The sequence below is a fragment of the Typopeltis vanoorti genome, chromosome 20 (genome assembly GCF_054136105.1).
Source record: "Typopeltis vanoorti isolate ZY-2024b chromosome 20, IOZ_Tvanoo_1.0, whole genome shotgun sequence".
In the NCBI taxonomy this organism is placed as follows: Eukaryota; Metazoa; Arthropoda; class Arachnida; order Uropygi; family Thelyphonidae; genus Typopeltis; species Typopeltis vanoorti.
The window spans coordinates 40,818,591-40,843,579 of record NC_143568.1 but is presented as its reverse complement, the minus strand read 5'-3'; the positions used below and the strand labels follow the sequence as shown (position 1 = coordinate 40,843,579).

Below are 24,989 nucleotides of genomic sequence, written 5' to 3'. Positions count from 1 at the left end.
AATTCCTTGATGTAAATTTTTACTCCATTTTATTATTATTTCATTTAAATAGATATTAACAAGAGTTGCTGAGAGGGGACATCCCTGTCGGACCCCTTGGTTTATCTCTCTTGTATATGATAGCTCATGATTTAATCTTATTTGTATTTGATTATTTTCATATATACTTGTGATAGCTTTTAGGATATTATTTGGTATTTGTCTTTCTTTTAATATGTTAAATAATATGTTTCTTTTATATTCCCTTACAATTAAGATGATTGCCATAAGGGGCAGTCATCTTGATTGTAAGGGAAGCGGCACTCCCATGGACCCCTAGCTGGATCTATCCTCTCCTTCTTCTACTTTGAGGAAGATCCGCTTACTTTAATCTTTCCTATAAGGCCTTATCAGCCAACTCTTCTTACTTTATGACCCTTATGCTATTAGAGTACTCGAGGGCCATGGGGTCTTTTCATTTCTGGCCTTACAACTATACCCTCTCAATAAACCTTACCATATTTCTTCTATAATCTACTCTTTCCCCTTCAATATACCCTATTCCTCCTATGGGTTTAAATTCGGAAGAAGGCTAGTTCAGAAGCCTTAAGGTAGCAGCCCTACCACTGAACTATTCCATCGTCAGGCTAGTCCCCTGACATGGAGAACATAATCCTACTTGTAAGTGACAGTTTTCACCTGTTTATTTAAAGACACTGTTAATAAATTCTTTTTGTTTATGTTAACTAATATTTAAAGGAATTTCAAATTAAAGTAAGTGTACCATTTTTGATATGTGTTTATGTATTTTTTTCTTAAATTTTTCTTTCTTAATTTTGTATTTATGTATTTGTATGTGCTAATAAATAATTTATAAATTATTTATTAGCACATATGTAAGTTTATACATTTTTCACCATTTTAAGTTATATAGAAACCTAATTTATGAAAATATTATAACAGAAATCAAACAAATCAAGAATTAACAAAAGTCCTCGACTGAAGTCAGAATCTACTTACGATGGAGAGGTTGGAACGTAACGGCATCGTAAATTGAGGGCTACCTGTATATATATATAAATAAACTTGTTGCTCTGCAGCCCAACTCTTAGTTTTGTAACCTAATAGATAATAATAATAATAAGACTCTAGCTTTGATATCGTAAAGGTTTTTTTTTTTTTTTTTCGCCAGAGGTCAGGCCAATAATTGTAGTAATGATTAGTCAGTAACTTTAGAAGAGACCTAGATTGTCGTGCAGCTTGTTTTTCTGTATATATCGTGTATGCTCCAGAGGATGACCTTGATATGAAGGTCGAGTGTTGATTTTGATTTATATTAAACTAAAGTTTTACTCTATAACACGGTAGTTGTCTCCATAATTTTTCAAAATGTAGTGATTGTAAACATCAAGTTGAAATTAAAATGAAAATATAAACCCCATCAGAAACGAAGATATACAGCAAGAATAAGTGAAGCAGAAATAAGAAGAAGGTACAGAACGATGTTATAAAAGAAACTTAAAAGTGTGGACAAATTAAAAATTAAAGAATAAAGATAAAATTGTACAGCGATGGACAAGATACTGTAGTGTTATATGAAGAAAAACTGGGTTTAGTTAGTGTTGGGAAACTGACTGAAGATTTTGAAGCAGATATCACCATCAGGTAATGAGCACGATATGGACATTTTAAGAGGAGAGGTAGAAAAAGCAATAGGATGGCTAAAACACAACAAGAGTCCTGGTAACGATAACATCACTGGAGAAATGATTAAATATGGCGAAAGCGTGGTTACAGAAATGCACAACTATGTAATATGGTATGGAAAGAAGAGAAAATGCCAGAGGAGTGGGTGAAATTGATATTAGTGACATTATACAAGAAAGGAAATAAGCTAGAATTTAAAAATTATAGAACCATTTGCCTTGACAAGTCACCTTGGTAAAGTGATGATGATATATAGGGCCTCCATAGCGCAATTGGAAGAACAACGGTACATTGCACCCTTCGATTGGAATAAGCCTAAGTTCGATTCTCGTCGCGACGGGAGGAATCTTTATCTGGACGATTTTAATCGGAGGTGAGTTAGCCGATCTCATACGGAAGTAGCAGGGTTTATTCTCCCGGAAACTCGGGTTTTTCATCCTGCATACAGACAAATCGGCCCTTCAGAACACACGCAATTTACAGACAAAAAATACTAGTTGTGGTAGTGGTGGAGGTGGGCAGTAGATGGTGTTGATGGAGATGATTCGTAGTAGAGGTTCGGTGTAGTGGTTGAGACAGTTGTAGGTGTCCTCCCGCGATGAGTCTTAGGACTCCTTGGAGGTGTCACGAATAATAATAATAATATTTACAGAAAGATTGAAAACACAACTGGGAGCATACCTTGAAGATGAGCAAGCAGGATTTAGGAAAGATAGAACTACAATTCAACAGAATTTGGCAATGCACTTAATAGCAGAGAAAGCTAGAAGAAAAAACAAAAATATATATGCTTGCTTTGTTGATTTTCAAAAGGCATTTGACTGTATTGACCAGAAAGTGACATTAGCAGTGCTAGAATCCTATGGAATTGATAGAAAACTAATAGCTATATTAAAAGATGTTTATTAGAATGCAGTTGCAGCAGTTAGAATAGGTGATGATTTGGGGAAATGGTTTAGAACAAGCAGAGGTACTAGACGGGGGGGGGGGACCTAATATCACCAAGCATTTTCATTGCACATTTTGAAAGAGCAATGAATAAAATGAAGGAAGATGCAAAAGGAATATCAGTGCATGGAATGAGAATTAACAATCTGAGATTTGCAGATGACATTGTTATTATTGAAGAAGATGAAAGAGAACTACAAAAAAAAAAAAAACTGAAACTGTTAAATGAGGATGGGAAGAGATTTGGACTAGTTATGTACTTGGAAAAAACGAAAACAATGGTATTTGGTGAGAAGAACATGAAACAAAAGATACAAGTGGATGGAATTGATATAGAAAATGGAACAATTCATATATTTGGGAAGTAAAATGACGCATGATTTGGACTGTAAAAAAGAAATAAAGATCAGGATTGCAAAGGGAAGAACAAATCTGAAGCCCATGGATAACATCTGGAAAATTAAAGTGATCAGCCTGCAAATAAAACTAAGAGTACTGGAAACATGCATCTTTAGCGGTGTACTATATGGATCTTGAAACATGGATGATAAATAAGGAATCAAGAAAAAGAATTTTGACATTTGAAAGAACTTGTTACAGGAAGATTCTAAGAATAAGATGGGTACAGAAAATCACAAATGAAGAGCTCTATCAGGACACATCTTTAGAATGAGTGAGGGCTAGAAGATAAAGACATTTATGTTTGGTATTATGGATGGTGTAAACAGAAAAGGTAGACCATACAGAGAATGGATAAATGACATAAAGGACTGGACAAAGAAAGGTGGAAGAAATAGCGAAGGAGGCATCTGACACCAATGGGCAGTTAGCCCATAGTTCGTGATGATAATGAATACTATTGTAATCACATGGATATAAAGCTTATATTCTTAATATATTATATCCGTTTAGCCATTTGGGTGGTTAGTAAACTAAATATAACAAATTATACAATATTACTAATTAAAAACCATATGTATCTTTTAATGACAGCAAGCTTCATTTCATTCACTGAAATTAAACATTGAACAGCAGTCTTTATATATAATTTATGGAGTCAATGACCTTTTGAGATAAAAGCTTTAATACCTTCCTTATGCACCACTGAATAAGATATAATGCATGAAACAGCAAGCTGTACTTTATGAAACCATAAATATTAAAAGCATAATGTAGAACTGATAACAGAGAAATTAAAACTTTGAATAATGATTTAATATGTGTACAATAAGATTTATTGGCTTTTATATTCAGGCTGCTTGCCAATAATAATATTTTGGAATGTGATTGCCATAAACTGCCACTGATCTGATATTTTATATTTTTTTCATAATATACCTAATTTTGTTGTAGTAGGTATCACTATGTTTTTTTTTTCTTTCACCCAGAAGTGGTGATACATAGTATTACCACTTCTGGGTCTTCCTCCCACTGATGAGATCTCAATAAAGGTTGAAACCGGTCTGGATAGTGGCCCTTCCCCTTAATGCATAGCTTTATAATGTCTGCAAGGAGATGTGCTTTGCATTATGGGAGATACTGAGACAAGGAGTGATGAGAGCTTGGTCCACCTTTACTACGAGTTGCCTCGGTCCTGAACTACTTCAGGCGAAAACTTTGTTTGCCTACACTTGGGTAAAGGATTAAACTAAATTTATTATAGTCTAACCAAGTGGAAAATGAACTTCCAAAACCTACAAAGATAGCTATAAAGCTCTGGTACATACTTGACACCTAAATAAGATTGACATTTAATTCTCCTGGTTCTGGAATAATTTTAATTAATTATCTATATAAATCTTTTCTCTAATTCCTATTGATGGACTCTAAGGAGCTCTCTTCCTGCATTAAGATATACGCATCATTATTATAATGTGTGATTTTATTTAATTATTCTGTTCTGGTTCTATGTAAATTTTTTTTAAATCACTAATAATGAAAACAGCTGAAAACTCTTATCTGAAAAATAAGATTTCACATAAGTATGATGCTTAATAATTTTAGTATACTTTTGCCTTACTTAGTTTTCTTCTTAGTTTCACAAAAAGTTATTTGTATATGTGTATTTTTCTATCTTCAGGACTCTATACAAGATATAAACCATTTCTTCATAAGGATAAATCAGTTTTGAAAAAGCTAATAAAGGTAAGATTGAGAATTTTTAATTTATAGTTTAACTGGTAATAAGGTGTAATGCAATGCAATGCAGTGGAACCTTAATTTATCAGGTTACAAACCTGTAACTTGATAAATGATATAATAAAAATTTGCTTAATTTGGCTTTTTTTTTTTCCTTTTCTTTTTTTTTAATATCAGGCTTCACTGGTCTTAATTTATAAGATCCAGGTCTGTTTATAAGGATTTCCATTCTTGAAATAAATTTAATTGCAGACTTTTTCTTGCATAACTGGCTCATCTGGCATTAAAAATAAATAAATAAATAAATGCTTTCTTCTCTTCATTTTGCTGCATATCACTTGAGCAACTAAAGGTGAGTTTGGTCTCATGTGAAAGTAGCATTCTGAACTCATATTTCACGACCACCCAGATACACACGTGTAGTTATCAGACAAGATATTCGAGATATGCATTATTTGATTTGGGGTAATCATAAATATCTTGTCTGAACATCAGCTTATCCTCTGTCCCAAAACAAACCACTCAGCAGTGGAATATTTTAATGCCTAAAGGTTATCCCTACAATCATTTTAGGAATTCTACATCCTAGTTAAGATAAAAAGCCAAATGGCTAGTTTTCTGGCACCTTAATATAGAAAATTAGGGGATAAACATCCTTTGTTGTTTTATAGCCAGTAAGCGAAACTAAAGATCGATAACTACGATCTATAAGTTTCATGCCGAAAAACTATCGGCGAAGGCAATTCGAAGTAAAGGTGGAGCAAGCTCCCTCACTATTCTTGATATTTTCTCATAATATAAAACACAGCTCCTAAGAGATGTAATACTGTCATTACATTATGAGGAGAGGTCACTACCCAGAGGTCTGGGTAGTGACCTCTTGGTTTCCAGATTAGTGTGTATGTATAAATATTTCATAAAAGGTATATATATTTCAAAAGAGGACACACACACACACACTCTTTCATGGTGAAAGACACACATAAACCAAAAGATAGGTAAAATGTATAATGCTGTATGTTTTTATTATTAAAAGAGACTTTGTTTTGTTCAGGAACTCATCAACCAAGGCCACATATCACCCATATCAGCTATCACGTTTGCTTGAATTCATCATTCTGCCTGCACTCAGCACCTCCAGAGTCAGTCCATTCGAATCAATTACCCCTCTGTGAGAGAAAATTGCTCTCAGTTCCTTCTCAGTTGCATTTATTCTCAACTTCCATGAATGCACTCTTTCCACCTACCATAAAATTAAAAATTCAATCTACTGTATGATTCAGAAGTTTGTAAGTATCAATCATATCACTCCTTTCAACTAGTGTCTGCAGTTCACAAATTATTAAATCTTCAACAGTCTCAATATCATCTTTAACACTCGTTTGCATTCTCTCCACTGTATTAGGATCACCTTGTAAATCATCAGACTGGACATGCACACAAGAGGCAAATGACTTCCTTATCCTTACATGTCAAGGCTGATTTCAGCATTGCAGTTATTCTCTGAGTTGTGTTTGCTATATGTATGCTTCCTATCTACTTAAACTCCAAGATCCCATCTTGATCAGTTTCTTCTAGCATAATCCCACCAATATAACATGACTTTCATATTTACGAATTTAGGGACACAAAACACACTTGTTGAAATGATTATTTTACTAATTATTAATAAAATAACACTTGAAGTTTCGACCCCTGTATTGAGGTCATCATCAGAAGGATACATGTGTATAGGGAACCAAGCTACATGCTCTTGCACTCTATAAAGGTAAATTAAATCTACGCTGTTAATTAATCTTTTTCTTAGCCTGACCTCTAATGATAATTAAATAAAAATAAATTTAAAAAATTTTTTTAATTAAATAAAATTTAAATAATTAATAAATAAAATAAATAAAAAACTACAATAACCTCTGCTCAAGTCCTTGTGTACTAAGATTCTTCTGGATTTGTACAGTTCAGATTGTTATCTATGATTTTCTTCAGGACCTTGTACAGTTCAACTTGCTATCGAATGTTGGGGGGGGGGGGGGGACTTCACCAAGTCTTCTTGTAGTGGGATTTTTCTTTGGCTTGTTCTGGTTGCTATAAAGGTTGCAAATGGGTCCTCCACACTCTTGGAATGGTTAGGCCATCATTTTTGTTCAGATTTGGATTATGTTTGAGCATTTCACATGCTTCTTTAAATTTCCTCTCGAACCAGGTTTTGGTGCGGTGTAGGGACTTTGTATTTTCCCAATCGATTCTGTGGTATGTTTGGAGCGCGTGGTTAGAAAGGCTGGTTTTTCCAAAATGGAGGTATTTAATGTGTCGTTTGTGTTCCTCCTTCCTAATTGGGATGGTTCGCCCTGTTCCCCCTATGTATGGTAGGTTACATCATTGTATTTTGTATACTATACCCCTGGGTAGGCTAGCCCACCCAGGTGTACAAGTCCTGAAGAAAATCATAGTATAACAATCTGAACTGTACAACTCCAGAAGAATCTTAGTACATGAGGACTTTAGCAGAGTTTATTGTAGTTTTTTATTTATTTTATTTATTAATTATTAAAATTTTTTTAATTAATTAATTTAATTTTTTATTATTTTTATTTATTTATTTTTTATTTTTATTTTATTTTATTTAATTATCACTACAGGTTAGGCTAAGAAAAATATTAATTAATAGCACAGATTTGATTTACCTTTATAGAGTGCAAGAGCATGTAGCTTGGTTCCCTATACACGTGTATCCTTCTGATGATGACCTCAATACAGGGTTATTTTATTAATAATTAGTAAAATAATCATTTCAACACATGTGTTTTGTGTCCCTAAATTTATAAATATGAATGCTGATCACCGTGTAACCTTAAAAGAAAGAATATAATATAACATAGGAAAGTGTATATATACTAACATTATACTGAGAGCCATTTTGATATTCTCATAATTCCAACATATGGTGTTTCTGCAAGTTGGAATATTAGCCATATTCCTGCTATCTTATTTTCTGATAGGATAGCAGGAACATCATCATGCCATATGCAGTGGTGGATCTGCATTTTGCGGCCTGAAGGTTAAATTCTTGGAAGGATCCCCTTTTATCACACAAAAAAGTATTGGGTGAGAAAGAAATGTTTTATAGAGAAATCCAAAAACTTCATAAACAGAAAAGCAACAAAAGAACATGTAATGCTATATGTTTATTAGGCCTCTAAATGAATGATATTATTTAACTAACTTTACAAAATATTATTTTTTCTGCATTTTCTGGCAGTGTATTCCTGTGAGTAATCTTGTCATATGATAGTGTTCTTGCTGTCTCATTTTCTATTGATGAGAATACTGAAATAGTTTTCAATCACTCTCTCTCTTCAAACCATTACTGTGAAATTGAAATTACATTACAATCAGTGAAACCAAGAAAAGTTTCTCAAAGCTTTTATTTATTTTTTATAAATAAAAGCTTTGAGAAACTTTTCTTGGTTTCACTGATTGTAATTGGTAGACCTATAAATCTTTAAGACAATTGTTAAATTTGGAGAAAGCTCAATTGCATGTTGTTAATAAATGAGTTCTAGAATTTACAAACTTGGGCTTTCAAACTTTCACTCATTTTGGTGAATTTTTGGGGTCTCACCTTGCCTCCATTTGGGGTCAAGGAGAGACCACATAATGCAAAAGCACATATCAAGGAGATGTGCTTTTGTATTAAGGGATACTAAGGCAAGTGATGTGAGGTCATACACCTTTACCACGAGTTGCCCCAGTCCTGAAAATAGTTCAGGTATAAGCTTGTTTGCTTACACTTGGATAAAGGATAAAACCACGTATATAATTTCTTGGTATCTTTAATTTATTATTATTATTATTATTATTACGGGCAACTCCGGGGAGTCATTAGACTCATCGAGGGAGGCCCCAAATCATTTTCATCACAACTATTCGACATTCATACAGTATCTATCATACCTCGCCTTAAACTCATTCACTGTCACAGCATCCACCACAGACTCAGGGAGCGCATTCCACTCATTCACTACTCTAAAAGTAAAGAACCCAGCTCTAACGCCTTTACTAACCACACTTTTGCCCAGTTTCCATGGATGTCCCCTAGTCCTCCCACAACCAGCCCTGTTCTCAAAAATATCTTCTGAATTAATTTTATAGAAACCCTTCAGTAATTTGAATGTCTCAATCATATCTCCCCTCCTCCGCATATCAACCAATTTTTGCAACCCACAAATCCTCAACCTGTTCTCATACGGTTCATTCCACAGACCTGTATCATCTTGGTCACTCGCCTCTGGATCTTCTCCACCTCCTCCCCATCAAGAAGAAACCTAGGTGACCAAATCTGGGCACAGTAGTTGAGATGAGGTCTTATCAAGGCTCGATACAGAGGAACAATAACCTGCTTGTCAACGTATTCTTCAGCAACCAAGTGATTTGATGAGCTGATTTGGCCACTTTTGCAATGTGTCCCCTAAATTTCAATTCCTTATCCACCAACACTCCTAAATCTCGTGCCTCATCAATTTCCTGGAGCACGGTTCCACCAATGCAGTAAACTGCCTCCAATCTTTTCACACCAAAATGCATAACCTTACATTTTGCCACATTAAATTGACATCCATTCTCCCTAGCCCAGACCTCCAATCTATCCAAATCATCCTGCAAAATTTTGACGTCATCTGCATTCACTATTGCCCTACCCAACTTCGCATCATCCGCAAACAATTGAACTGTTCCTCTCAGATCCTTTCCTATATCATTTATGAACAAATTAAACAGCAGTGGTCCAAGAACAGATCCTTGTGGTACACCACTAGTCACAGGCTGTCTTGTGGACTCGACTCCTGAGTAAACCACTCTCTGATATCTCTCCGTCAACCACCCTCCTATCCATCTCACCAACCCTATATAAATTTATAGTATAACCAACTGAAAACATTTTCAACAACTATCTCTAATTCAGAGTATTTTAATAATAAGGTTAGACAGCTATTCTCTTATCCATGTTAAGACTTTATAATCCAGTACCATATTCTTAAATTTATGTAACAGGTTTTCGTGCTGTATCCTTGTTAAAAGCATTAGCAAAGACCTAAAGTATCATGGTATATTCATTACACTTGTTTAATTCAAGAGTAACATTATTATAAAATGTGAGTAAGTTGCTCAAACATCACCATCCCTTCTATTCTGTTCATTACAAAATATTTCTGTGTTAGCTCTTAAGATAGTGATATTTTTATAGTCTTTGCACCACCCTTGTGCAGTGAGATCAACTTAGATTCTTTCCACTCCTTTTAAAAGGATGTATGATAATTCCAATGCATATTCATATTTTGTTGTTTATTTTCATCGTTTTTGTTGTTGTTGTTTTATTCCTGATGGCAATAAAGATCTTAAAGCAATGAAGCAGTATTAAGAAAAATTGTTGAGAAATCAAGAAGCATTAAATAGAATTATTTTTTTTATGGAATGGTTTTCATAAATCTTGAATAAATATTTTTTTCAGGACATTTTGGGATGTTTTAATATCATAGGATCAAATTTACTGCAGATTTTTCATAATAATCAGTTAGTCAGTTCATCCCCCCCCTGCTGAAAACTGCGTAATATTGTCATTATATTTGATTATGGAGTCAACTGCCATTTGATATAAAAAACTTTAATAATAAAAGTCTACTTTTCTACCTTTACGTTAAAGTCATCTTCAGAAATGTTTACATTACAGAAACTAGCAGCATATCATAGTAAGCTACATCAGATCTAAAACAGTACTAAACTCATATAACCTGATCTCTTGTGGTAAAAAAAAGAAAGAAAGAATAAAAAATAAATGAATAAATAAAAGAAACATAAAAAAAATTAAATCAGCCAATCACAATTTTCTTATTATTGACATCTGGTTCTTGCACCTTACTTTTAGTCTTGATATTTCATACATGTTTGTTAACATGTATTGATTTGACCGTATGATATTCACTTAATCTGTCTCTCTCTCTCACACACACACACACACACACACACACGTATATATATATATATATATATATATATATATATATATATATTTATTTAAAAAAAAGGTGGGAGGAGACTAGGATCTTCTGTTTGCTTTTTTAAGTTATTTTTACTTCAAAGCTGCTGTTCATCTGATATTTTTCCTTCTTTTTTAGTTGTAGAGATTAGTGTTACCTGTGCTAGTAGAAGTACTGTAAGCAATCTGAGGATGTATAATGTTGTCAGAGTTATATATATGTTGTCCAAATTTGGTTGTTTTAAGAATGTTTCACACGCCTCTTTAAATTTTCTTTCATGCCACGTTTTTGTGTGGTAAGAGTTTAGTGCTTTCCAATCGGTTTTATGGAAGGTCTCTAGTGCATGTTTAGTTTAGGCCAGTTATTCCATGGTGGATTAAGCAGATATAGTTTTTGTGTGTTGTGTTCTTTTTTTTTCTGATGTCAACTATTACATCCTGTTTTCCTCACTGTACAGATTACACATACGTTTAATTTGGTATACTCCTCAATGTGTTGGGGAGGGGGTCTCTATATGTGCTGAATAGATGTTTAAGTTTTGTTTAAAGAATCAAGATGAAATGGAACTCGATTGTTTGATTCTTCATTTTTTTAATTAACTTTTGGCAGAGGTGAAGATGTAATTGTAAAAGGGTTGAATAATTATGTTATTATCCATTCAGATATTTTTTTAATATTATCTTCTTAGAATAAGGTTCTTTTTATCAGAAGGAGATGTGGTATTGTAAAAATTACATGTGATGCGTGTGTTTATTCTTATGAAACATTCATTTATATCTGTATCAATGAAAATGTATATGTCTCTTAGCTACAATAGTTGGCCATATCAGCTGAAGTGGTATTAAATTTCTATTAGAAATCTAAGCAAATGAGTTTGATTCTAGATGTATATGTTACTAATGGTATTTCTCTCTTTTTTTCTAGTTTCAGAACAATCATATACTTTTTTTTTAATAATTAAGATAATTAACTTTTGACACTTTTAAATACTATAAGTAAAATAATTAATTAAAAGGAAAATATACAATATGCAGGTTCAAGAAGTTTAAGAAGTATTTCATTCTTAAACTAAGATATAAATAAATACTTTAGCATTGCTTCCAACCTCCATGGCATCCAAAGACTCAATGCAGGAGGTCAAACACTCACAGACCACTATAATTATCACATCTTGCCTTGAACACATTCAGTATAGAAGCACTCACTACCCACTCTAGCGCTGAATTCCACTTGTTCACCACCTGCCAACCAAAAAATTTCTTTTTCACTTCTTCGCTCACATGACCTTTGTACAGTTTCCAGGGATGATGATCTCTTGTTCTTGCATTATCCATTATCCTATGTAATAATTCCCCTGTATCTTTTTGGTATGCTCCTCTCACCAGACTATCATCCCTCCTATCCACCAAGTTCTGAAGACCACATTCCCTCAATCTTTCCTCATACCCATTGAATATGCCAGAGTCCTGAGAATCTTAGTTATTCTCCACTGTACTCTCTCTCTCCCCCCCCCCCCCCCAATGTTTCCCTATCACCAATTTAGCCAGGTAATCAGATCTGTGCACCAAATCACTGGACTCTGACTCCATGGAGGTCTGGTGTTAATAATAATAATGTGCTAATCACATGACCTTTGTACACGCAATCGGCACCCTATACATTTCTACATCTTATACCCGACCTTCGTACACAGAATTAGCTCCTTATAGAGTGGAACTATTACCTACTTATCTGTACATGTTAGCATTCTTTACATTATAGCAGCAGTTTTTTTTTTTGGTAACTCTTACAACTTTCACAATATGTTCCCTGAACTTCAATTCCCTATCCACCAAGATGTCCAGATCCCCATTCTTCAGACCAAAGCACCAACTATTCTAATCCTCTTGTAACAACAACATATCAGACTTTCCTTACATTGCTCTTCCTAATTTAGCATCATCAGCAAACAACTGAATATCTCCTTTCACACTTTCAATGAACTATATTGCTGATATATAAGGAAAACAACTGTGGTCCCAGAACAGAACCCTGCAGCATCCCACTTGTCATCTTTCTTTTTTTTTTGAGGATGTGTAACTTCATATATACAACTCACTGGCTTCTGTAAGTCAACCAGCCTTGTAACCAACCTACCAAATTACTCTTCATTCCCATCTTGTCAAATTTCAGTAGTTTAACATGCAGTACTCAATGCTTTAGCAATATCCAAATAAATCACTGTATAAGTATTTCCCCATCCATTATTCTAGTACCTTATGTAACCAAGCTACTAAAGCACGACTTTCTCTTTACAAATCCATGCTGTTTGTATTCTGTCTCTAACACCTTCACAATTACACTTAATATTCACACTAGCCTGTAGTTCAACACTACTGACTTGGATTCTCCCTTATATACAGGCACTATTCCTTCTTTCCACTCTTCTGGGACTGTTCCTGTTGCCAGACTTCTGTTGAACAGCCAAGTCAAGGACATTGCTAGCTCTTCTGAACATTCCTTTAATAAATGTGATGATTACTTAATATTCTAACAACTTTCCATTCTTGAATTGTCAGTTTCTATCCTCCTTCCTTTGCTGTTCAATACTACTCTTAATTTCCTACATGAAATACTAACTAAATACTCATTGAACATTTCCACCATATCTTCAGCAGATGTGACTCATGTTCCATCTCCTGCAACTCAAGTCAGTCTTCCATATTCACTCTTTCTTCTACTACAATGTGACTATAGAAGTCTGAACAATTTTTCTTTACTGCTACAACCAATCTCTTCAAGTCAGTTTCTCTTTCCTTACTACATTTGTCACCTTCATGGGTATCCTGTTCTTTATCTCTCGTCTATAACATCCTCTTTCCCTGCATAATTCTACAATTCATCCATTCCACTCCTACTCTATTTATTCTCTGAATCCTAGGAATACAATTTAGCATTGCCATAAGTAATTGATTCTGGACCGAATCCTAGGCACTACTGATTACTTTCCCTTTCAACTGAATGAGCCACTGCGCATCACTAATATTTTTATTATGTTGAGCCCATACACAAAGGGTTGGCTGATCAACCTATAGTACATTAGTACTATATATGGGTAAAAATTTATTGTACTCCTACTTTGGAATTCCATATATCTCTCTTGTTCTATGAAGCTCGTGCCTGGCTAGCCATTCTCTGCATCAAAATGACTTGATCAATCACATCAGCTGGTGGGATCGTGTGACAGCTTTTATCATTACTATTAAATATTAAATGTAACACTCAAGTCTCACATTCTGCATAAGATAATTGTCCCTGAGTAGTCAAGAAATGCAGGTCTTCTTACTCAGATGATATTTCCTGCATCCAGTCAATATTTCCATAGTTAAAGGTGCCCATTATTATCATCCTCCTGTCACTCACCAGTCTCATGTGTCTGAATATTTCAGAATCATCTCCTCCTCCATTCCTATAAAAATTGCAAGTACTCATATATGATCTATGCTCTAGTACAAAATTCCAAATAGCATTTGCGATTTTCTTTGCTGGTTTTCTCTAAAAGTCGTGTAAACCATACATTTCCTTTTTCTTTCCTCTTCAGAGTTCAGATTTCTTCTATTTATATTGAAAGACTACTAGGAAAAGCCAACACCCATTAAAACTCAACTTCCTATGTGTGTTGATATTTATTTTATGCACACGATATTTCAGAGATCTGTTCCAGTTATGAAGTGAGAGCAGTTATCATGGTATTTTATTTGAAAGTCACTTTTTTCACATTATCACTATTCATGTACAAATTTAAACTTAGAAGTTGATATTTCAAATTATAATGATGAGATTTGAAATTATATCTGACAATATTTACATTCTTTCAGTTATTCATTACAAAAGACACATTATATATAAAGCAATATACAGTGAACAAATTATTACTATGTAAAGGAATTAATTCCATTTTTTTACTCATAATGCAATTACATTAACAAGGAAACCTATACTTATGAAGAGAAAATTAAGTCTTACGCAGTTTTAATTACATATGTCAGGACATCTTTAGCACATACAATGATATGGAATGTTCTCTGTTTTGATCTTTTGAATTTTTTTCATCTTTCCATGTTTGTCATCCTCAAGAGTATGCTGGATGTTCTCTCTTGAAGTTAGGTCATTTTGGGATTTTACTTATGCATTCTTTATTTTCATGCTCTTTACTGCCACCTCAATATTGTTGTCATTCCTTGAATTAGCTCACAGCAAATCTCTTTTCTAGCATATCAAGAGACCCTGCTTCAATGTCTCTCCTTGGGAGGGATTTAATGTTGGGTGTTGGAGTACTATAATTGGTATTTTCCAGTAGATGGTATACGAAAGAATTGCACTGGATAGGTTTGAGATGTTTCAACTGGAATCTCTTCTGAATGGAATTTTTTAACTGCTTTTGTGGATTCTACCTATCTGTCTGGATAAAGAAGGGTAACATTTACCCAATAGGACATCAAATCTATTTTGAGGAAGTATAGTTAGTAGTAATTTCAGATGTTTTCTATGTCTTACTATTCATATCAGTGGATGTGTCTGTGGTTTCTGTTCTTAGCTGAAGGTCCTGATAAACTTGGGGATGAACAATTAATTATTAGAGAAGATGAGAATGGGGGTGCCAGAGCTCTTTGCCCACTAACAGTGACACACATGGATGCTTGCTATTTGATAGGTAATGACAGTGCTTTGAAGTGAATGTTGGAGCAATTCTAGATGCCATATATCTCTAAAGCAAGCTTTGGATCATGTTCCTGGACCACAGAAAATGAAAATTATTGCACACTGTTGACTTATGCAGGTAAGCCCACTAGCTGTTTGATTCTAGCCAGGAGTGCACATCTGTTGAAGAATGAGCTAAGGCAGTGTATGCAGACTATCAGGATTCCTTTCCCAGATGTCGGCAGATTGCACTACATGCCACAAGCATGTTAGTGAGAGGAGCCTATTAGTTAGATATATAGGAGTATTGCATGGAGAAGAGATATCCAGCATGCATAAAAATAAGAAAGAGATAAAGGGGAAGGAGGAAATATTTGGCAGCAGGTGGTGAGAGAATGAGAGGTCATCCCTGGTAACTGTATACAAGTTATGTAAGGAAGTGAAAAGGAGATTTTTTTTATTTTCCATGGCAAGTGGTAAAAGATTAAAATACGATGAATACTCCAGTGCTAAATGTTTTCAGGAATAGGCATCATATGTATTGTGATCTGTGAGAGTTTAACCTCCTATAGTGAACTTTCTGACTCCTTGGAGGCTTAGAAATAATGCCAAATAAGTCCATTGAAACTATTCTATCACTTGCCTTAAATAGTCTAACCACATATTATAACAGTAATCAATTAAAACTAAACCCCTTACAAACTCAGACTGGCCTTTTCCCACTTTAGCAATAAGGAAGCCATCAAGAAGCTACAGATTTCTTGGCAAGGCTCTAATATAGAACATTCCTGGAACCCAATCTACCTTGGTGTGACTCTTGATCACACTCTTTCATATAAAACACACATAGAAAAAACAAAGGCAAAATAAATTCAAGAAAGCCAGTATACTACTTTCAGTAAGCCAAAGTACTACCTGTATACTTTGGCTGGTATTGCACCCCTTTAATTCGAAGATCTACATTCTCAGCTGACAAAAGAGGCAGGCAAATGAATGATGAATACCACCCACCTATTTGGCCAGACCACAGTGCCCCAAAGACTAGGATCTCAACATAGCTTCCTAGCAACTATTGAACCACCTAAAAATCCTCCAGAGACTTCAACACTAGCTTGCACTATACCCTGAGAATAATATTGGTATTCCAATAGCCAAACATATTCCACGTGGTGCCCACTTGGAATACTTGGAAAAGCCTCAACAGACTTCGAATGGCAGGACACTGCAAACAACAAAACCTCATCAAATGGGACAGCCCAGTCCATGGAATATCTTCTTTCTTGTCCCTTTCTTCAATCACCTTGCACAAAAGAGGAACTTATATCCTGCACAGAAAGAGCAGTTTATTGTGCAAGATACTGGAGGAACATGACCATATTTATTGTATATAACTTATTTATAGTTTCTTTTTTCTTTATATTTTACGTATTATTCCCTGTTAATATTCACCTATCAGATTAAGTATAATTCACCTACTTATTTAAGCTGTTCTCATTTGTAATGTATCCTAATTTGTTGTAAATAATGTTGTACCACTTACTTACTATTGTACCACTTATGTTTGGATATAAAATAAATAACATTGGAAAATTATAGGTATTCAAAAAATTCCTAGACAGAATTTAGTTACTTCTTCAATATATTTTTTGAGGAGGAAGTGATAGACACTGGCCATCCACATTTCCTCAAAAAAGGAAAAGTCCAACATCATTAAAAATAAAACATCACAAAACCAGATGTCAGATAGAATTCATCAAACATAAATAATTAACAATCCCTTCTAACAGTGGAAAGTGGAATTTAATGGATTATAGTTTTTTGTTTTTTTTAGTTCACTCTCACCTACAAAAGGTTGTAAACCAAGAATACATTAGTACTGTGGGTGGGCTAATTATTAAAGTATGCTGCATTTATCTATAACTTGTTTATATCCCAACAAAGCCTTTGTGATCTTATATTTCATTTGCCATCTCCTGTTACTAATAGTGGGGACTTTAAACTGAAATAATATTCTGTTGGGTGGTGCACTAAGTAACATCAGAGGAGGGGAAGGGAGGGATCATTGAGTGTATACTCGACAGTTATAATCCTTCTCTTGTAAACACTGAAAAATAACACCCTACACTGCCTTTCCAGACATTCACTGTCATCAAACTAACAATTTACAAACTAATGCTGGCCTGGTTGGCCAAGTGGCTAGTGTATCCGCTCTCCAGCCAAAAGGGTTGTGGGTTCGAATCCTGCCATGGGCATGGATGTTTGTGAAAATACCAGTGGTTGTGGGCAGTGACATTGGTGTAGATGGTGCAGTTCTCTGTAGTTGGTGGATTGAGTGGTGGAGACTGAGAGTTGTAGAGTAGGTGCCCTCCCTTGATGAGTGTTTGGATTCCTTGGAGGTGTCACATAATAATAATAAGAATTTGTTTGCCATCCTCTTCCCAATCTTTAAATATTAAGTAGAAAATAATATATATGGGAGCAGTTCATCTTCCTGTGATATCCACTCGTACTTGGTCTTGTCTTGTATTCCCTAATGGATATCATGATTGAAAATAGATCAAGCTGACTGGAATATCTTCTTATTCCTAGCAGAATTTGATTTTGCGACAATCAGCTCCTCTCCTATTAATGAAGCAGTGAATCATCTTACAGACTATATAACACATTCCATGACTAACAAAAACATCAAGTCAATTTCTGCCTTTCCTCACACCACAGTGGAATTCAGAATGTACAACAGCCAAGCAAGCCCAAAACAAAGCTTGGGATATCTTTTGCAGAAACTCCACCACATGAAACTTAATTGTTTTCAAATGCAATACATTTGCAGTCAAAGCCATAACAAATCTTGGATCTAGTTCATGTTTTCTATCACCAACAAGCATCACCAAACAAAATTTGATATCAACAAACACCAAAGAGGTCTGGAGGAAATCCTGAAAATGAAAGTCAGACCACAACTTCTTTTTGATCCTGAAATGAATGGATATACAATTGTTCACTCAAAAGCTATTGCAGATATTCTCAGTGCAGTTTGCCAAAATACTGGTAACATCCTTTTACCCTCTTTAAATTCATGACTGAAAAGCAGAGCAGAAAAACAACATATTCTGTTCACTTCAAATGGTTATGGATGTTGGACTGGTGTTGGACCAGATCCATTGAGATGGGGAAATATCTCTCAACATCTTATATGTGTTGAGAGAATTTTCTGTAAGAAAAAGTTTCCACAGTTCTGGAAAAGGACAATGATAATTGGCTTTTCAAACCCAGGTAAGGCTTTAAAAATTATAATAATAATTATCCAGTACTGATGAGCTTCTTGTGCGACATCTTGAAAAAAATGATTACTGTCCATCTTTTATGGTTTCTTGAGAGCAATGATATTTTTTCCAAGACCTCTGGCTCCATGAAAGCCACTCAAACGTTAGATCATTTAATTATATATTGGAAACATTAAATATTATATATTGCTTTCCTAAAATATGATCTGTTAATATCATATTGGCTTGCAAATTTGGCATACTGAAGATCTATACAGCTTTGGTTTTAGAGGGAGCATCCCTCCTTTTATCAAAATCTAAGTAATGGAATCTTCCAAGTTGGAGCAAATCTCTATCCCAATCCTTCTTCAAAAGGAGGGCATCACACAAGAGTCTTAAGTATTATATTATTTTCAGTGAAAGGTAACTTTATAACAGAACAATTTCCTCCAACTGTAAATAGTGTTCTCATCACAGATGACTCTGCTGTAGTTTATCATTCCTGCAATATGAGGGTCATAGGAAGATACCTGGAGGAAGGCTTTGGCTATCTTGAATGATTTGGGCACTTTTAAATGGATTCAGGTTTTTGCCACAGAAGTCTTTGCTCAGTTGCTATTAAAACAAAGTTCTTGGGACTCTTATTTAAGTAATAAAAAAAATAAATAAATAAAGATAAGTGCCAGAAAGCAGTGAGTGAACATTCTTTGCACTCCCATCTTCTATCTTTTGGGGTGTAGGTCAAAGCTCTTTGCTCCATCTCTACCAAGCATTTATCCATCAAAACATACAGGTATCAGTTCTCTGCACTACTTCAATGGTTGGATCCCATTAGACCATCAGAACAGCATTTCATGCTGTTCATTTCGAACATCATCTGTTTCTAGTCCTAATGTCAAAGCAAATAAATCATGCTCTTCTTTCAACATCAGCAACTATGTTTGCAATATGCAGATATACTAAAACACTTACCATGCCATGTGGACAAGTATTTTTTGTTTGCTTTTCAGAAACATTCATATGTCCCTCTAGTCTAAGTACCAAAGATTTATAGCTTTAGACATTACAGTAGACAACACTGCACTTATGCCATAAAATACTATTCCAATTTCATGCCCATATTCTGCCATGCAGTTTATATTTAGCATCCTGGGGAAACTCACTACCCTTGATTTCTGCCCTCTCTCCTCTCTCTCTCTGAGAACATCCCTTTAAAACACATTGAGCAGAATTCTGTTATCTGTCCACAAAGATGATCAGAATCAGAGGTTTTAGTGGGACCTGCTACTTTCTTTACTGGTAACATGATATCTAGTCAGATCCTATTGGAATGTAGCAACTATACTGCTGAGCAGCAAGCCATGGAGGTAGTGGAAAATTATATAAAATTGAAGCATTAGCCAAACATACAATGTTTAGGCTGATTGTTGAAAAGTTCCATTGCTCTCTTCAATATCTATGAAATAAGGAAGCTTTGAGTAGATATTTACATGTGTTGGTTTCCAAGCTTCACTGCAATCAAGAGAAACCGGGGTGTAAACACTTCAGCTGGTTCAGATCTTCCCTTATGAGGCCGTCATCTGCATGTCCTTAAAATTAGAGGGAATGAGCATTGTTCTGAATGGCACACATCATGTAATTGAGAAATAATAAACCATACCAGAATACTGTGTAATTCTGTTATAAACTTATTCATATTTTGACTGCTCTCATTTTGTTAGTGAGCACAGTCATTATTCTTCACTTTTAATAATCTCTCTGGGGTGCTTAAGGGTCAAAACTGTATACTGGGAGACTTTACATAATCTTTTAAGGATTGTGAAGAACTGACTTAATGTCCAATCCTCACCTTCTCATGGTGCATCCTGTTAGGTATCCATCTGGATACTGGGCAAATGAGGATGGGCTGGCAATTTGGGATTGAGCTAACCAGACTGTATTCTTATTGGCTTAAACCAAAGTGAAAAATTATGATATAATATGACAGAATTCCATACTAGCTGATGTGTTGCCTGGTTAAACAAGGCCCCAGTTGTTTTTTCAGGGAACCATGGCAAACAGCAAAAAGTCAGCTGCTGGAGCAAATCCCATCTCATCATCAACAGAATTCATGATTGGTATTATCAACATAGCATCAATAGGAAAGAAACTGAACTATCAGAAGAATTGGATAAATATCAGATTGACATAATAGGAATGACTGAAACAAAGAAGACAAAAACAGGTAAGATCTTTTTATTCAACAAATACAAAATGTTATATTCAGGTAATAATAATCAGAGAAAAGAGTAGCTATAGTATTCAATACTAAATATGAGGATAATCTTCTTGAATGGCAGGCAATATCAGGTTGGATAATGGAGAAATTGGACAATGATACTCATTTTTTGCCTGTGGCCTAGAAGGTTCTAAGGAAGATGTAGAAGAATTATTTGAGACATTAGAGAAAGCAATTGACACAATAAAAAAGGAAAAGTTGGTCCTTGTTGGAGATCCGAACAGCAGAGTATGAAGTTCAAAATGTTTTGGGAAAATTTGTAGAAAAGAGCAAATCTAATAATAATGGTAAGTACCTGTTGGATTTCTGCTCTAGACACAGACTAGTTATTATTAACACCAAGTTCTAACATAAAAATGTGCACAAATTCACATGGAGAGAAGATGCAAGAAATAAAAGTCTCATTGACTACGTTATTGCTGAAAGCAATGTCGTTCCTGTTTTAGGTCACAAGAGTACACAGAGCATTTGAAATCGGAAGTTATTATTGTTTAGTCTTAAACTATCAAATTGACTACATATTGAAAAGAAAAGTGTACAAGAAAGTTTTAAAACTAATCAAAATTGAACAGCTTTTAGATGTAAACTGTAAACTAAAATATACAAAGATTATTCAAGAAAAAATGAAACAGTTCGTAAATAGAAACAAGATTTTGAAGATTCATTGGGAAACCCTGAAGAAAACATTCACTGATTCTGCCAGAGAGTAGTTGAGATTGTCTGTGATGTGATGAGGTTGTCTGCAAGATAGAAAAATCAGACCTGCATAGTGGACTCAGGAAGTTAAAAAGGCAGTGAAGAAAAAGAAGAAAGCATACCAAAAGTTCCTGGAAAATAAGTCCATTTTTGCTCTTAGAGAATACAGAGACAAATGTAAGAAAACATCAACTGCATCCTGAATTACTGTGTATAACTAGTTAAACAAAAATCTTGGGAAGACTTAGGTAAGATAGAAAATAAATATCAGGAAGGTGTCCAAATTTTCTGGAGATGATTATAATTTGTGTGTAAAATGTGCAGAATCAATGTGTAACACTAGCTAAACAAAAAGTCTTAGGAAAACTTTGGTAAGATAAAAAATAAATAACAGGAAGGTGTCCAGAATTTCTGGAGGCTATTGAAAAAGCTTAGAAATGGAGTAAAGAGGTACCGGAAAAGGAATCAGAAATGATAAAATTGACATGAAAACTGGAAATAAAGATATCCCTGATGTATGGAATAATTACTTTGAAAGACTGCTAAATGAAACAAGTGACAGCATGGCAGAAGAAAACACTCAACAGGCATGGAATCAGGAATACATATCAATACTTGAAGTAGAAAAGCCATCAAAAACCTGAAATGTGTAAAGACAACTGGAGTAAATGATATTCAACTATTCTTACTAAATAACTTAAGGAAATTACAACATACAATAGAATATACATTAAAATAGATTTTAATGCACTTCCAATATTTCAGCAACGTCACGTTGCCATTATCACAGGAACTTAAATACAAGACATGTGCATGCAAGCACAACACACAGTAAATGAGGAACGAAGCAGGAAGCTATTCTTTCTCCTAAAAGTCCTGATGGTGCCCCCTAGTGGGCAATGTTGGTATTCTTGGCCGATTGGGCTGAAGGTCTTTGATGTAGGTTTTCCAAATTTGGGGCAGTCTCATTCACCCAAATTTGTTTAGATTTGGATTGTTTCTTAGGGCTGAGGCTGATTCCATGAATAGCCTTTCGTATTTGAATTTACTATGGTGTATTATCGTGGCTTTCTTCCACCGTATTCTATGGCAGGTATCCAGCGCATGGTCTGCAAGACCAGAGTGACTGTATTGGTGAAACCGGATGTAGTCCTTGTGTTCTGAAATTCTGATATTAGCTGTCCTGCCTGTTTGGCCAAAGTAGGACAGCTTACAGATGCAAGGGACTTGGTATACACCAGGTAGGTTTGGGGGGGGGGGGATCTTTAGTGGAGCAAATAAGGGATGCCAATTTTTTATAAGGTCTGTAACAAGAAGTTAAGTCATGTTTTTTTAGGATTTTTTAATTTTTTCCGAGGTGCCTTGGATATAGGGAATGGTGATGGATTTAAAGTAATCCTTGTTGCGAGGGGGGGGGGGGGGGTTATTGTTTCAATATTTTTTGGATTTTTTTGGGGAGGTAGCCATTGGTTAAGAAAGTGTTGAGAATATGGTTTAGTTCTGTGGTTAGGGCATTGTCATTTGAACAGATATTCATCTAGTATTAAAGTTTTACAGTGGCTGCACTGTTATTAGAAGTCTTAGATAGATAGTCTAATTCTAGATGATTGGAATTGAGCTCTAATACTACTCATCTATAAAAAAAAGGAAAATAAAAATGAATATGAGAATTACAGAGGTAGTTTCTTACTGAGCGTTTCTCGTTAGATTTATCCAAGTATACTTGAGAAATGGTTGGGAAGGATTGTGGAAGGGGATCTTGGTGATGAATAAGTTGGATTCATACCAAATAGAGGTAGTCAGGATCAGATTTTCACTTTAAAACAAATAATTGAGAAAACATGAATATATAACAGGGATCTGTATTTAAGTTTTGTATAGCTGGAAAAGGCATATGAGAAGGTGCCAAGAGAAAGGCTATTCAAAATGTTAATTTATATGGTGTAAATTGGACATTATATCAAGTGTACTTAGTTTTTATTTGAGATGTAAGTCAGTAAATAAATTTCGTGTGATGATACTGCTTTCTCCCTTTTTACGGGAGTTCACAATACCATCTAGTCCCCCCCCCCCCCAAAAAAAAAAAAAAATTTTATCCGGACTCTGGAACCAGCATAGGCTGACGAATCAGACCTATGGCTGGGTCAGTATTCCTGGCTGTAATCCGTGTGTCCTCAGACCGGTTTGCCTGCTTGCGGGATGAAAAACACCAGATAAACTGGCAGAAAAAACCCTGCTGTCCACGTCCCAAGACCGGCTAACTTGGCTATGGCTGAGGAAGATCCTTAAGCTCCTCACGTCGTTGACGGGAATCGAACCTAGGACACTCCTTCCCCAGGCATATGGTTATGAAGCGCAAAGCCACTAGGCTAACTGTGCAGACATGTAAGTCAGTAATCAGAATTGAAGGAGGTACAGGAAGATGGTTTAATGTTAAATCTGGTGTCAGACAAGGATGTACATTATCCCCTCTGGTATTCATTGTCTACCGTATATGGATCGCATTATGAAGGAAAGTGGTATTAAACCTGATATCAAAATTGGAGATGTTAATCTCAGCTCTTTATGCAGATGATGTTATACTTCTAAATAATTCCAGTACAAATCTGCGATATTCCCTGACTAAATTGAATAACTTGTAATAAACTGGATATGAACAGCAATGAAAATAGGCAATTTTTAGTGAAGATAGCAAAGTAAATATGGAAATAGACAACAGAATTAGCAAAGCTGGTCATTTAAATTTATATGGAATAAGACAAATTAGTTATAACACTAAATGTGTATAAGACAGTTCAAACTAATTTTAACTTGATCGGATATTGGAGACTACATATATGAAAGTCCTGAGCAAGATTTGGAGACTGAACAGATGGCATCATAGGAATTAATTTGATATTGTTTACATTCAGGAATGTGTTAGTAGATCCAATCTCAGGTGGGATGGTCGCTTAAACAGAATCAGAGAGAGAGAGAAAGGTTAACAAAAGAAGTGTTCTTTTCCAGGATGGCAGGAAAAAAATCAGAGAAGACCAAGATCTTGATTGATCGATACAGTAAAAAGTGCATTACAAGACAGAAATATAAGAACTGATAATATTGGGATCTTGACAGATAACAGATTAATTTGGAGGGAAAATTGTCAATTGGAAGTTAGTACTACATGAAAAGTTATCATTACTATCATAATATCCTGCACACACACACACACACCTCCTTAGGGTACATATCAGGAAATTTATGATGATGATAATAATCCCTCTCTCT

At 34.9% G+C, this 24,989-nt stretch overlaps 1 protein-coding gene across 1 annotated transcript in view; it reads left to right on the top strand.

Annotated features, from left to right (window-relative positions):
• LOC150095391 (protein DENND6B) overlaps window positions 1-24,989 on the top strand; it is a 480,236-nt gene that overhangs the window by 305,796 nt on the left and 149,451 nt on the right. Inside the window, exon 14 of the mRNA XM_090410571.1 lies at window positions 4,715-4,779. Coding sequence (XP_090266697.1) covers window positions 4,715-4,779 — 65 coding nt within the window. The remainder of the gene's footprint in view (window positions 1-4,714; window positions 4,780-24,989) is intronic.